The sequence below is a fragment of the Xiphophorus hellerii genome, chromosome 20, assembly GCF_003331165.1.
Source record: "Xiphophorus hellerii strain 12219 chromosome 20, Xiphophorus_hellerii-4.1, whole genome shotgun sequence".
Lineage (NCBI taxonomy): Eukaryota > Metazoa > Chordata > Actinopteri > Cyprinodontiformes > Poeciliidae > Xiphophorus > Xiphophorus hellerii.
Window position 1 is genome coordinate 31806211 of NC_045691.1, and position 15409 is coordinate 31821619.

The 15409-nt window shown below is 40.7% G+C and overlaps 1 protein-coding gene across 1 annotated transcript in view; it reads left to right on the top strand.

The window, feature by feature from the left end:
* Nucleotides 1-3185: 3185 nt before the first annotated feature.
* The window catches only part of slc41a1 (solute carrier family 41 member 1), a 31314-nt gene continuing 19090 nt past the window's right edge, over nucleotides 3186-15409 (top strand). Inside the window, exons 1-3 of the mRNA XM_032550066.1 lie at nucleotides 3186-3393; nucleotides 6222-7340; nucleotides 13956-14063. Of these exons, the coding sequence (XP_032405957.1) occupies nucleotides 6855-7340; nucleotides 13956-14063 (594 nt within the window). The 5' untranslated portion in view covers nucleotides 3186-3393; nucleotides 6222-6854. The remainder of the gene's footprint in view (nucleotides 3394-6221; nucleotides 7341-13955; nucleotides 14064-15409) is intronic.

The following is a 15409-nucleotide window of genomic DNA, read 5'->3' on the forward strand; positions in this document are numbered from 1 at the left end:
GATCCAATAATAATTTCTTAGTGGATAATTGGTTGTCATGTCCCCATCTGTTTCATGGATCAGTAGACTTCCAAACATGTCCTCCGGTGGGTTTTTTTTTAGGAAATCCTGTGTAAGTATGAGGTGCCAGTGATACTTCTGAGGACAGTCCTTAAAAACCAGAGCCAGGTTCAGTCTAAAGTTGAGCTTGGTTTCAGTGCAGGGCGTCGACCTGACCCTGATCTTGTTGGTGACTGGATATCAAGTTGAGTACAGAAGGGGAGGGTGTCTGGTCTGGAAACACAGGGTCTCATGTTTGCTCTTTGAGGTCAATGTGGTTCTGTTGCTGCTGTCTACAAGCCACAAACTTTAATGTGCAATGGGACAGTTTGCAGTCTTATATCTGAAGGAGATGAAATGAGAGTCTGAGGCCCTACTTCTCTATGAGAAGGAGGTTGAGTTGCTCTCTCTAGGTTGAGGAACAATCTTTGCCTCAAGCTCTTGACGTTTATGTATTTTGGTGTCCTGTCATGGATTAGTGCCACGTCTAAGCTGAGTCAAACGGCAAAGCTCTTGATTTATGAATCATGACTGAAAGGAATACGATCCTAAATACAAAGTTGATGAAATTAGTTTCCTCAGAATGGAGTGGCTAGACAGTGTGAGGAGCACCTGGGGAGCTCAAAGCCATTGCTCCTCCACAGTAAAGGTGGTTCAGGCATCTGATCAGGGCACCTCCTGAGTGAGCCCCAGAATGAGCTGAAGGTTGTTAGAGGGGAGATAGATGTCCAGGTTTTCTTCTTGGACATGATGGACGGATAGTCTGAAACTATATGTACACACTTTTTCCACAAGTAATAAGTTCATCTTGGTTTATTTAGACTGCAGCAATTTGTAAGAAATCTAAGTCAAACTTCATGTGGCCTGTTTCAGTTAAATGGGTGTTGAAAACATGAGTTCTTGCCACCTTTTAACTGGTCTTAAAAATTTGATCAGGAGTGTGATTTGAATCTGTAATGGTAGATGGGAAAACATTTTGAAATTTTTCCTACTTTGCTACATTTGGTCTTCAGTATACACTTCCTGGAGTCCCTGCATTTGCTTCACACATAGCACCAGTACGAAGGTGGAGCAAAGCCATTCACAAGCTCTGTAACTGTAAGACCAAATGCAAGAGTGTTAAAACCAGTGTTAGGTTGACTGTTAAATGGGAAACAGAGAAGGAATAAAAAATTTTGTTGAAATGTATGCATCCCAACGCTAATTTTTTGTTTCTCACTCTCAAATTAACCCCATACAGCAGAACGCCCGCGTCCCGTTTTTCCATTGTATTTTCCGGGGATGAGGGTTAAGACGGAAAATAACATGGCAAACTAGGGAAAATGTGAGGTCACATTTTCTGATAAAGGTTGTGTGACCTGCCGTTGGTTATATGACGGTCGAATATTATGCTAAATTAGATTCAGATTGGAATGAGGAGACGACAGAAGTCTAGCAAGCAGCTGTATTGAAACTCTGACGTTATCTAAGCAGGTCACGGATTATGATGGTTAGCTAGCTAGCGTTGCTATGATACCAACGGCTGCTCGACGCACCATCACGCGCCCGACAAGCACTCTAGCCACTTCGAAACCACAGAAAGGTTCGCTTTAAAGAAGTGTTAAAACGAGCTAAAGTTTCGTTTTTAAGGAGCTTTACAACGAAACGTTCTTCAAATCATGATGTAATGCAAATATTTTACATTGCGATTTGATTACGCCAGTCTGCAGGCTTTTCCGTGACGACACAAAACTAACCTGAGATCGAAGAAGGCGAACTGAGGCGATGGCGGTGTATTGTCAGGTATGACCCATAAACACATGACATGAGATATTACTTATTCTCACCCAGGGTAGGAGAATATGGTTGGAAACGAGTTCGACCATGCCCGCTGTTTCTCTGTCGCCCACTTCTCATTTCATGACTTTCTATCATAATTTTCACGTAACAAAAATCTAAATTCTAACTAAATGTGACTTTGAATCTCATATATGACTTTGTATTTGATAATTATGACTTTGAATCTCATCGTTATGATTATGACTCTCATAATTATGACTTTGTATCTCAGAATTATTCAGAAAATTACATTTTTAGTCAGAAAATCGACTTTGTTTCTCGGAATTATCACTTAGAAAGTCGAAATTATGACTCTGTCTCATAATTATGACTATGTAAAAGAATTGACGATCTCAAAATTATGACTGAAAGTCGAAAATGTGCTGAATCTTTTAATTATGACTTTCATCCATCCATCCATTTTCTTACACCCTTGTCCCTACAGGGTTCGGGAGGTGCTGGTTCCTATCTCCAGCTAACGTTCCGGGCGAACTAATTATGACTTTCTATCTCATAATTATCACGTCACTTAGAAAGTCGAAATTATGACTTCTTATCTCATAACTATTACTTTTACTTAAAGTCGAAATTATACTGAATCTCATAATTATGACTCAGTCTCATAATTGTCACTTATAAAGTCGAAATTATTACTATGAATGTCGAAATTATGACTTTGTATTTCATCATTATGCTTTTGCATATCAAAATTATGACGTCTTATTTGGCTTTTTTTTCTCTCATGTTACAAATGGACTAATCTTGTAATTGGACTTGTTTCTTTGGTATCTACTGTTTTTACATTGCTTTTTGTTTATTTAACCAATTGACGTTCTAACTTGATCTATTCAAACTATTCTCAAACCACTATGTCGCAAAAAAAAAAATAAATCTATTTTTAGGCGGGTGTCAGGCAGGTCAAACCCTCTTGAGTCTAATTTATGTCCCATGTTTGTGGATTAGTGACTAAAGGCCGCCGGTCTCGGTTAGAATGTTCCGAATCTGCGTGAGTGCCCATTCATTTAGTGAATGTGGGTCTATTGTTAAAATAAAACTTGGGTTTGAGCGGCTGGTTGTAAATTAGTCGGCTGCCATCGCGGAGTTTCCACTGGCGTTGGGACTGCGCAGCCTGATGTGCGCAGCCGACTCCAGACCAGAGGAGCCCCGGCATGTCCCACACTGCAGAGGCCCGCGCTGTGGCCTCTTGGCACCCCCTTCCTGAAGTATTACGAAGGCGCATCCATGCTTCCGCGCGCGAGCGGCGCTTGGAAGGTGGGGAGGTTAGAGGGGGGAGTGCACTGACTGGACGGGCGCAATGGGACGGGGGCGCAACCTCCGCCACGAGGGAGGAAGGGAGGGAGGGATGGTTTAACTATTAGCCACCACCAAGCATTAAGACAGCTGTGCGGAGCCGGTGCCGTACATAAGGCGTGCGCGTAGCGGAGGACAGCGTTCAGGCGGCCGCCCGGAGGCTTTGTGCGCACTCTGATCTTCGCTTCCCCTCTTCTTCCTCTCCGGATCTCTGATAGTTTTAAGGTAAATTTCTTTCTTGAGATCACATTTCATTCAACGGACTGTAGAGCACAGAAAGTTTAATTTGGTGAACATTGTGTGCCGTTTGGCGAATACAAATAAAATCGGCATGCACCTTAATTATAAAGAAATTATTGAGTGTTTTGTGAAGATAATGTCATGAGTTTTGGACCCTGCCGGCGATAGCGGTGGTGACACTGAAGCCGGGCATCACAACAGAAAGCCCCTCTGCCCCGGTAAAAACGAGCAGTTAGAACAGAACAGGAGGGCTCGGCTATTCAGCCCTTGACCAGGAGAGCACTAATTTACGCCTTTGCCATGTTGGGTTCGGGCAGCGTTGGTCCTGACTACTAAGCAGAGGATTGCTTCAGCGCGGAAAGCCAACAGGCTGTGCGCGAATGTCGCAACATGCAGCCGGAGAAAGGCTGTTCAAAGTCAGAAAGCAGTGCAGGTCCGCAGACATTTCTGATATAAGCTGTTTTTTGTGGATTGATTGATTGATTGATTGATTGATTGATTGATTGATTGATTGATTGATTGGTCGGTCGATAAAAAATCGATCTAGGTGAATGTTCGGTTTAGCTCTGAACAGGACAGATCTGAGGAAACTTCTCAAACCTTATGCCTTAAATTCATTGATATCTTCAATATCAAACTGTATTGGTAATAGACAAGAGTTGCATAAGTCAATATATTTAGGCTTCTTTTTCTTTAGTTTTTTTTTTTTTTAAAGGACACTAAAATGCTCTACAAACAATATGGATGACAAAATTGTCATATCATTTTCAAATTCTGGACAGTTTTAAAGCAATTTCTCCTGGATAAATTTCACAGTAAAAAGTTTACATTTTGAAACAAGATTACAAAATGGTCCTCTTTGAAGTTTCCTCTACTCCGTGGGTTTTCAAAGTGTGGGATAGCTAGACACCCCCCAAGGGAGCAAACCGGCAAACGCGAGATAAAACCCCAAACATTTACCTCTAAATAGGGTTAGCAAGAAGTGCAATTAGCAATCAGCAGATAAATCAAATACAGGTACTAGTAATGTTTCAAATTGCCATGTACACCCTGATCAAATTTCGAATTATGCTTTACATTAATTACAAATGAGCTTGTTTAGTAATTTATTAATCATATCGTGCAACAATATGTATTTTATTTAAAATACATTCAGTGCTATTAGCATAGACTGGAAATAAGCCCAGGCGTCATAGGCACTTCACTAACCACGCTACACACAATGAAAATAATAAACAAAACAAGACCTAAAAACAAATCCCAGCATTAAAATGAACAACTTTCAACAAAAATTATCCAAACAACCTGAATGTTGGTAACTACATATCATGTTTTACGTCTTGTAACAACGCCATTGGTTTCTGGATTAATGGATAGATTATGGCTTGGTGAAGTTGGCTAAATGTTCGCAGTTACTTTTTTTGGTTTATGTTTTTGTTCTCATGTGGCGCCCCCTTTCCCCTAAACCACTTTGGTGCCTCCCAGGGGCCACACGCCCACACTTTGAAAAACACTGCTCTACACTCTAAAACCTGCTGGGTTAAAACAATTTGACTCTTTTAAAAGTTTATTTTTAAGAGGTTGTTAAAGTGACTTATGTCTAGCTGACAAAGATTGAAAAGAATAACACATAACCTGCATTACTAAACTAAACTCTAATTTGGTTTAACAAGTTTTTGTTTTTAGTTTGCATTGATCTTAATCATCTGGGGGAAAAAATTCACTCCTTTTTTATTCTCAAAACAATTATGTTGTTAGAGCTGTTTATGCGTTCAAAAATATAAAACAAAAGTAAAATAGAATAGAGCAGAAAAACCAACCTGTTAAGAATGAGTGTTAATAAAATCCAAAGAAAAAACAAGATGCTCCAATAAGACTAAGCCCAAAACAGCATAAAATCCAATAAATATTTGATCAGAATTAGAATCAGCATTATGATTTTGGGTTTGAGATTTGGGATGGGCTGATAGTTGGTCGTTTTTTTCAGTTTAAACTGAAAAGCTGTTAGGTTCTCGCTGCACCTTCTCTGAGCTGGACATAGCTACCTTAGCTTCTACTAACTACATAAAAGACCAATGTGAACATAACTATTCTATAGAGTGGATCAAAGTCACTAGCACCACCTCCTGGCATTGGTATTACTGTACAGCATTACTTGATCATTTCATTTCCTGTTTCATCTAGTGGAAAAGGCTCAATAAAGTTTGATTGGGTCATTGTAAAATTGAAAATGGCGGCCTCAACATACGTGGCCAAAAGTTTTGACTCAGCATTTGGTTTAAAGTGACCAACCTCTGCCCCAACAGGTTAAAATAACTAACCCAGCATTTTCTATCCCAACATGAATATTCTTGGAGGTTTAAACCCTTTACACATACTTGGCTGTTGTCAACCCTCAAAGGTGAGGTTTCAATAAGAGGTATGATCTTCAAATGCCATGTCGATATTATGGTCAACTGCATCCCCTCCGTCACTGGTTATGTATTTTTAGCAACATTTTTGAAATCTGGTACTGGATGTAACTGGTTTAGTCTCAACGCAACAATCCCAGAATACCAGAGATCAAAACCTGAACTACCAGAAATTCTATGTCCTATACAATGCTTCCATCAAAGCAATTGCTTGAACTTGCTGCAACCTTGTCACTTTTGTTTCTATTCTTATGATTATGTCAGTGTTTTGATTGGACTCCATTATGCGACTCAGTGTAATTATTGTAAGGGATTAGGCTCATGACTTTGAAAAAGAAATCTGAAATACCAACAATGTTTCTTTGAGTACTAAATAATTGATGGATATGTTCTTTCCCACAGGTGACTGGCAACTCTGGTTTGGGAAGTGCTTTTCCGCAGCTGGTAATTTGATTCTTGTACAGAAGATCTTAAAATATCCTCTTTGAAAAGCTTCCAGCTATCACGTGGCGTAAAAGGAGACATTTCCAGGCTGGTGCTCCGAGCAGGATCCCACACTGATCAGTCTCTGCAGAATTCAGGCTTCTTCAGTGTTTCTTCAGCTTGTTCTGGACTTTAAAAGGCTGTTTACAATAGACTGGTGGGGGGTTAAGCAGTGAATTCCCGAGTCTACTGTTTTCTTTTCTCTTTTGTTTTGAACCATGATGCCTTTTCTTTTGCCGGCCCACCCCTAGCACCTTGCAGTGAATGGAGAACATACTGGTTCTGCTTCCGAAGCACCGACAGGAACACGGGCTCTGCAGAAGCACGGCTGCATGTGCCTTGCTGGACGTCTTTATCAATAGATCGATTTTCTCTAAATCTTTAGTAACCACCCATAGTCCCTGTTAGCCTATTTAATGGGATAAATCAACTGGACAGATCAGGTGCAAAACCAGATCAAGCAATAAGTTCCAGTCTGACCTTCCCCCAAATATTAGCCTAAGGCACGCTTACATTTTCTTGCTGAGTGCACTGTCTGTCTAAGGCCTCCGCATGGTACTTTGGTCAAAAGAACAAGATAAGCTCCCTGACATCGAGATGTCCTCGGGGGACATTGAGATGAAGAAGGAGGGAGGTCCCCTGACCCCAACCTTCCTCAATTCTAACTGCTCTGTCCACCCGCTGATCCTCACCAGAGGCCCAGAAGAGATGAGCCCACAAACTGGAGGCGAGTTCGAGCTCACCGAGGTCACATCTTTCACGGAAAGGATCGGTGAGACCGGGGAAAACGAGGAGAGGTCAGAGATCGTGGTGGCATTAGACTGCCGGGCCAACGCCAAAGGCCAACGAGAGGAGGATGCTCTCCTGGAGAACGCAAGCCAGAGCAACGAGAGTGACGACAACAGCATCAATCAGAGCCCTGAGCCACCAGCGCCGCTCAAGGAGACCTCCATTTCCATCGGTCTTCAAGTGGTTTTTCCCTTTCTGCTGGCTGGCTTCGGAACGGTGGCAGCAGGAATGTTGCTAGACATTGTCCAAGTAAGTTACACTGCCACACTATAATCAAAAAGGTTATCATCCTAAAATGAATTAGAATTTGTTTTTGCACTAGGTAAAAGACCAGATTGTGTTCTCCTTGCATGCGGTCTCTTTCCAGATACTGTAGCTTTTTACCACCAATTCAGATCATGTATGTTTGGTTAATTGGCCACTCTAAGCTGCCAGGAATTGAATAGTCCTTAAGTGTGAGAGTGTGTGGTTATCTGTAGTGTTTTTCTCTGTGTTAACAAGTGTTTTACTAGTGGCTAGCCCAGGATATACTAAGTCTTTCATCCACTTACTATTGGAAATAGGCAACAGCAGCTGTAACCCAATAAGTATTAGAGGGCATACAAAATGGATGCATGTTTAAGCTTGGAAGTATATTGATTAAAAGAGTTTAATCTGATCACTGAATTACAGTAGATGATAGAAAATCTATTTTTACGTTCTAACTATATCAAGTTAGACTGGATGCAACTACCCTAGCTTACAGCCAAGGTGAAGTTGATGGACATCTTTTGTAACCATTGTCTTTTTAAAGTAGACAATACACACCTACACACACAATGAGAAGGGATTGTCAGTGGAACATTATAATCACCTGGCTTATTGAGGCATGCATCAGTCATTGCGCTTGCTGGTTTATCTAATGTCCCTCTTTAGGAGATGCTTGGGTATTTACATAACCTTTTTCTGCTTTACGCCCATGTAGTCTTTTCTCCAGGACTTGACCATTCTGGTAAAAAAAAGTGTTTTAATGACCCATCACACAATCTTTAGTTTGCAGTTAGATGTGCTGGGAAGGTGTTTTTATTGGGGTAGGCAGTTGGAGCTAGATCCAATCAGTTTCTCTCAAAAAACATATTTTTTTAACCAGAAATGTCTTTGAAAAAGTGTGATTCAAGCATTACTTGGGCTCTTTCTGTTTGATATGTTTCAATTTTCCTGCACAGGTCAAAGTCATTGTGACAGGTCATTTTTTTGGTAAAAAGTTAGCTTGTAATGCAGAAAAGCTGGAGGTGTCAGCCTGCCAGGAGACCAGTACATTGTGTACACGCATACTGATGGCAACATGGTGGACCCTCAGAGACTTAGCACAAAGAGGAGGGTGGGGGATGGAGGGGGACAGGGCAATAAAGTTTACTCTCTTTGAGCACCTGAAATGGCAGCACAGTGCAACAAAGCTAGAATCTGAGGGAAAGCAAAGTACAGTGTGGGTGTCAGGGCCTCCATTATCGTGTGGTGAGGTATACTCACTTAACCAGGAATGCGGAGATTCGAGGGCAAAATAAAGAGTTTTCATGCTGCTTCAGCATAGGCACCATGCTGTTGGAATTTCAGAAAGAACTCACAAAGAATGTTGTGTCGTTTTTGACTACTTTGTCACACTTTTTCCTGCAGGCAGTCCTGCAACTAGTGTTTGTTCTGAGTTTTCCAGTGAGGCTGAAAACAACTAAAACAACCATCCCAGTGAGTTCTCCTGAGCATCAAGCAGCAGATCGCCTCACTGCCTAATTCCTTCGTCAAGACGCTATGAAACGCTAACTCAGCTAATCCTGCCTGCCCTTGGTGGAGGGTGAATGTCTATCTCTAAGTCTCTGTCTCACTGGTTTGGTCAGACAGCACTTCTTAGGAATTATAGTGAATTTAAACGCTCCAGAGCCACAGAAATGTCAAGTTCATTCATTTTCATTGACAGACTATAGTGATTTAAGCTTTGATACACAGATGAGTATGTAGTTCTTTTTTGTGTCAGGCTTCTTTTATATGTGGCCTTGGTTGCTATGACCATCCAGAGTACCTCTGGCCTCATTCCCACTGAAGGTTGGCCCTGAAAGAACAACCCTCTCTGGTATAGAAGAGGAGACTTCTGCATAGTTTTGTTCAGTGGCCTGGCAGCGACATGACCTAAAACTGTCTGTTTCTTTGTGTCTGGGCTACAAACTTCTGACTCCAGAGTCGACCGGTTCAGTTGGGCAAAAGTCATCTAACAGTAGCTTTCCTGTGGATACTAGGTGGCATGGTTAAATGAATAAATTTCAGTCACAATTATTATTGTACAAAAATTAAAGAAAAAAAGAAAAAGGTTGAACCAAAAGGTTTGACATATTGTTGTGGTCATCTGTCTAGTCGTCTGTCTTTGGCTGTAAAGTGTGGAGTTTGGTTTGGTAGCCATAAAAACCCCAAGACCAGTAAAGCCTCAAAAACAACAATCTAAAAATAAAAGCACCAGCAAACATGAAATCCTACTTTGCGAAGGACGCTGGCCAGCCCTTTGCTTCCCATTATTTTGGTCCAACCACATCCACTTATCTGGTTTTCACTCAGCAGTCAACAGGAAACCAGAATGTGGGTTTAATTCTTCCATAGTAAACCATCTGACCAACAGCTGGCCTCAGGGTTGTTTAGAGAAACTGAAAGGATGATGATGCAGTTGTGTGAACCTGTCTGGTTATTCAAACGGTGCATGATCCTGACTGCGTAGTTCAGATTGGCCTGACAGTTGGTGTTATTAACATTACCTGAGCTCTTGGCTATGAAATCCTGCTGGTATCTATGACCGCTTCTTGTTTAGGATATGAATCACTGAGACTGGAAGGATTAGTCTGATGTCCCTAATTCAGGCTAATCTTTTACTCTGTTAATGGTTCCAATGAATCCTTGGAAACTGATGTATTGCCTATTTTCTATTTGTTAGATTGAACAGATCACATCAAATTTCTCTACATCTGTGATGCAAACATTTCAAATGTGAAGCTTTAATCTTGTGGAACAGTTTAAAGCTCACTTTGATGGTTTTGTACAAGACAAGGGGTCCTCTGTACCTGAATTTGCAAATATCGCCACTCCAATAATTGCTTTCAAATTTTCCCACCTCACTTTTTCTCACAAGCTGAACAGTTGTTCTTTGTCAAAAATAATTGTCCGTGTGTGATGCCATTCTTTTGCACCTGATCACAGTGTTGCATACCGTTGACCTTCAGACATGATATAGTGTTTTTATGCACTTTTGTCACATTTCATTGTTACAATTACAGATTTCAATGTATTTTATTTGGAATTTGATGAGCTAGGCCCAAACAAAGTAAAATGAAAGGAAAAAAAGCAGTGTGATTTTTGCGAGTACCATGTATATTTTTCATGTTTGTGCCTGTTTTCTACGTATAGGGATTATATAGAAATTTACACAAAATCTTCTTTACAAAATAAACTAAGCTCACAAAGACAATACAACATTTCCATTGGTCTTTAGATTCCTATATGGTAGGGGTGGGCATTTATCATGATGTTTATATTTTATCGTGGTAAATTTTTTATCATGATAAGAATTAAAATTTTTCTTTGTCACAATATTTTCCAATTAATGATGTTTAAAACCCGTCAAACATGTAAAGATTAATACTTTTAATATTTTCTCCACTGTTTGTTCATTGAAATTATCAATAAACACCAATAAATGTGAAAATACTTGAAAAATATTTGAAACATTTCAAGAGCGTTATTTGAGTTTACACACAGTCACAATCATACAGTTGCCTATTAAAAATGTAATATCGTCACTTTTATCATTATCACAATAGTACTGCAAAATATTGTGACAAAACTTTAAGTTCAGGTTGCCCACCCCTGATTAATGGATTCAAAAGACTTCTGAAGAAGAGTATCCTTTACTTATGACTTTGAATTGTGAAACATTTTTGAAAACTAAAACGCTAATCATTCTTGTTCCACTTAATAATCGAGCGCTACTTTGTCCAAACAAATCCAAATAAAATGCAATATCATTGCAGATCATTTAAAGGAGACATTTTATGACAAAATGTGAAGAAGGTTTAGTGTTTGGCACAATTTTGCAAGGCAGAGTATATTTGTCCATAAGGGTTTACTTTGACTCCATCATTAATACAGGGAACAGGAAAATGACACAGACGCCATGCGGTTTATTTTCTGTGACGCCGGTGGAGATGCGGTGACACCGTCACATTGCACACCAATTGCACACATTGCAGGACTGGCTTCTCAGTACAGCAAGTGCAGGGATCACAAATAAAGTGGAGCCATGTTACTCAACTGGGTAACCAGACCCTCGTGGGGGTTGCATACCAGAGCTCCTATAAGTCTCTACACAGAGGTACTGGGTCTGTCCAGTGGAGTTCCTAGAACTGAGGGAGGAGCTTGTTTGGCTTAGAGTCAATGTTCTGGGAAGACAACATATATCAAAGAGGGAGTCAAAGAGGGAGATAGGGGAGGTAGACAGAAGTAGATTGAGAGAGCGCTTGAGAGCATGCGGCTGTGAAAGAAGAGAGAAGTGCTTCTAGGCTGCTGGGTCTACAGGGGGCAGCGAGCCAAAGCCAGAGGCTGGCTGTTGGAAAGGAGCTCAGCTTGGCCTGGCGACAGCTCCGAAAGGGTTTGAACCACGCCGAGGATCTGGTGCCACACCTACTGCACACGCAAACACATTGACAACACCATGTATCAGCCATGTGCATCTACTGGGAGCAACCCCCAAGAAGTGCAGAGCAACTGTACTTCACTTTCGTTTAGCTTTCCGAGAAGGAAGTCTTCTCGACGTCTGACTTTCCTTTCCTCTTCTGTTCTGTTTTAGCCTTGCAGAATATTGATTGAGCTTAGAGCAAACTTGAGTGTAAGTGCAGGAGGCCCATGGGACTGGCCTCAAAGATAAGCACTTTTACTGCCTGTAGATCGATGGCATCAGCATCAGCCTTCTGGCCAGAATAGACTACAAACCTGCTATCACTGCATGAAGCCTTAATAGAGGCAACAGCCCGGCACAACTGTGACAGGCCCAGGGAGTTACAGGCAACCCAGCTCTGAAGGACTGGCCTGCAGCCAGGCAGGAGGTTATCGAGAGTCAGGCCCAGTAATATCAGCTAGAGGTTTCATTAAAATGCCAGCCAGCAGACCGAGTCACGTTTCCTGGCACATGCTTGACAAACTTTATGATCCTCACAATCTTAACACGACTAAACTGTCTTTAATATTTAGCTGTCCAAGTCTGTAGCTTTTTTTCTCATCCATAAGATCCAGTTGTGTAATGTATACAGAAAAATATGAATTCATTCTAAGGTTTGGAGTATGTAAGGAAGTTTATACAATGCCTGTGGAGTGATATCAGTAACACGTTACTGACATCTATTCTAATCGGACCCCTTTTTTTAGTAATGCGTAATCTAACGCATTACTATTTCAAATCCAATAATCAGATTAAAGTTGCTTATCCAAATCACTGTGCATTACTGTGTGTTACTATTTTCTTTTGTAATTTAATTTTATTTTCTCTGTGCGTGATCACTGTTTATGAAACAGCATCAGCAGCAACAGAAATGAGAGATGCACATTTTGTTGCTGGAAAAACAGGAGCTATTTTAAGTTTCCGTCGACGTGTAAGATTTTTATAAGTGGCTTTGGGCTTGTTTTTTTTTTTCCGAAAGTTGCTTGCAAATTTAAATCGTATGGCTTGTTTTTGAACGTGAAGTTGCTCATTTGAGCTTGAAAATAAGAAGAGCCACATAATAAGCCCCAGATGTCGCCTGACATCCAGGTAGTTTTAGTCAGGCTCACCCTGTCCATCCTTTCCCGAATGATCTGTCCCGCTGTGTCTTTGTTAATGTCAAGGCAGTATTTGCTGTGAATGACGTTGCGCTTCACATTGATGATAGTTATGCAGAAGTTAAACCAAGGCTGAGGACATCACAGGTTTTATATCTTGATTTGACAATAACTTCACAGTCTGTTCACCACCTCCACTTCCTCCACCATGAACTGGTCACCACTTCATCACAGAGCAACACAGACACAAACAGGGTATACATGTGTGCACGCACACATTCATACCTAAAGATAGACCAGTTAACCTGACAGTCATGTTTTGGACTGTGGGAGGAAGTTGGAGTAACTGGAGAGGACCCACCAAAAGTACCAAGGTTGGGATTCAAACCCAGGACCCTCTTGTTGCATCAACATCCAGTTAATGAAAGAATACTGCTAAACCTGTATAATGGTTATGGCTGGCACTGTTTGATTCACAAGTAGGCTTAGTAAAGTAGCTATTAGCTGAGCGACTTTAGCTCAAACTGCAAAAGAAGTCAATGCTAGTTCTGATGGAAAGGTCCCAGAATACAGAGTGGTTTTACATTGTACATTTCATTGCATATTGAGCTACATATTGGCAGACCAGTAGGATTCCTATGCTAGCCCCTGTCTGGCTATGAAGCCCTGAAAATGGTTGGCCTCATCTGAAGAATCATGTTTTTCATGGCATGATCTGTATGGCTGGGTTCATGTGTATTCGCTTCCCTAGGAAACACATGGCAACAGGATATATTATGAAGAAAAAAAGGCCACACTGCCTGCATTCTTCGTGCTGAGGTTGGTGAATGTTGATTGGTGCTTACAATATAATATATGATTTAACAGTTAGATAAAGTTATAATTAAGCTGTTAGGCTCAAGAAGCTCACATCAGTTTTTCAAGTCACTATATGCTCCATCAGATGTTTTGTTTAACTGAATCAATTTAATCTGTTTTAAAGAATAGAATCTTTTAAACCAGAATGGTCATAACAAATGTACATATCTGTGGTCTTTGCAGCACTGGACGGTGTTCACAAAGGTGTCAGAAGTCTTCATCCTTGTTCCTGCATTGTTGGGGCTAAAAGGGAACTTAGAGATGACGCTGGCCTCCAGGCTTTCAACAGCGGTAAGGACCTAAGCATATTTTATTCCACTACATGTTACTTAAAGCTAACCTACAAAACCAAAACCTGCTGCCTATCATCGCTCAAATGATTTGGGTCTCCAGATATTTGGATTTGTTGACCTGACCAGGTTACTTTCTCTCCTGAAGTAACCCATTTCCTCATTTTTAGAACCATTAAAGTTGATTGCTCCTGGGTCAGTGGCCTCTTTGTTAGAAAGTAGATTTTATGAACTGCATTCTTTACCTCATGGTCTCTGATCTTGTGCAGCATCGTCTTGCTATGCAAGACTGAGCTAAGTTGGGGGTGGGGGGCAAATAACGGTTACTCACATTTGTGAAAATTCTTTAACTTAACCTGAACCAGTGAAATAGATTCAAAAGTAGGAATCAAGCTAAAAAACTGAATCAAATTTCTCATATTTGACTTCCATAGTTTGCCTTGCTGGTGTTGCTCTGGACAACACTGAACATTGTTCAGTTCAGATCTGGTGAACTGGTTACATTAAGAGGTTATGAACAGCAAAGTTAATTAGTTTTAAATTCAGTTATGTTATTGTAGTTCATATTTTAGAGAAGTTCTGGTTAAGAGTCTTTATTCAATAAAAAAAAAAAACCATTACCAAATGTAGCTAAGTATTAGCAGGAGTTGTCATCATAATAGTAGATTATCTAAAAACAGCTTGGAACTTTTTATGTCTCACTTATTGCACGACAATAAGTGATGGTATTCGAAGCCACACTGCTGAATATCTTAATTAGTACCAAGTCAATCATATGTCTTTCTTTTTTTGTGAGGACTCTCTAAAGGAAGACAAGAAGTATTGCGGGATGGACAACAACATGCCGCTGTTTTAAGTGCCTTCACTTGACAGGAAGGTTCTATGGTCAGATCTCACCCGTGGCCTTTGTTGGGTGGAGTTTTTATGTTTTCACTGAGCGTGAGTGGGTTTTCTCTGATTCCTCCCACAATCCAGAAACCCACGACTGACTCTATGTTGGTCATGCAGTAGACTGGTGAATCTGGAGACAGTGCCCAATTTAGCCCAAACAGGACTGGGAAGTGGATACAAAAATAAAAGAATGGATAGAAGAGGTTAAAGTTAATGGTTATTTTTTGGAAATCTGTTTTGTTCTGTTCTGAATGAGGAATATGCTTTTAGCATGGCTAACCAATAGCATCTGTAGCATATATGAGTATTAGCGTAGCACTGTATGCATGTACACCAATCCCCACATTCTTACCACTGACTGGAGGGAAAGAGGCGATGAAGCTGATTAGCACTGCAAGCGCATTGTGTTCTGTTGCTAACATGTTTAATCACATGTGGCAGCATCTTTGTCTGTAG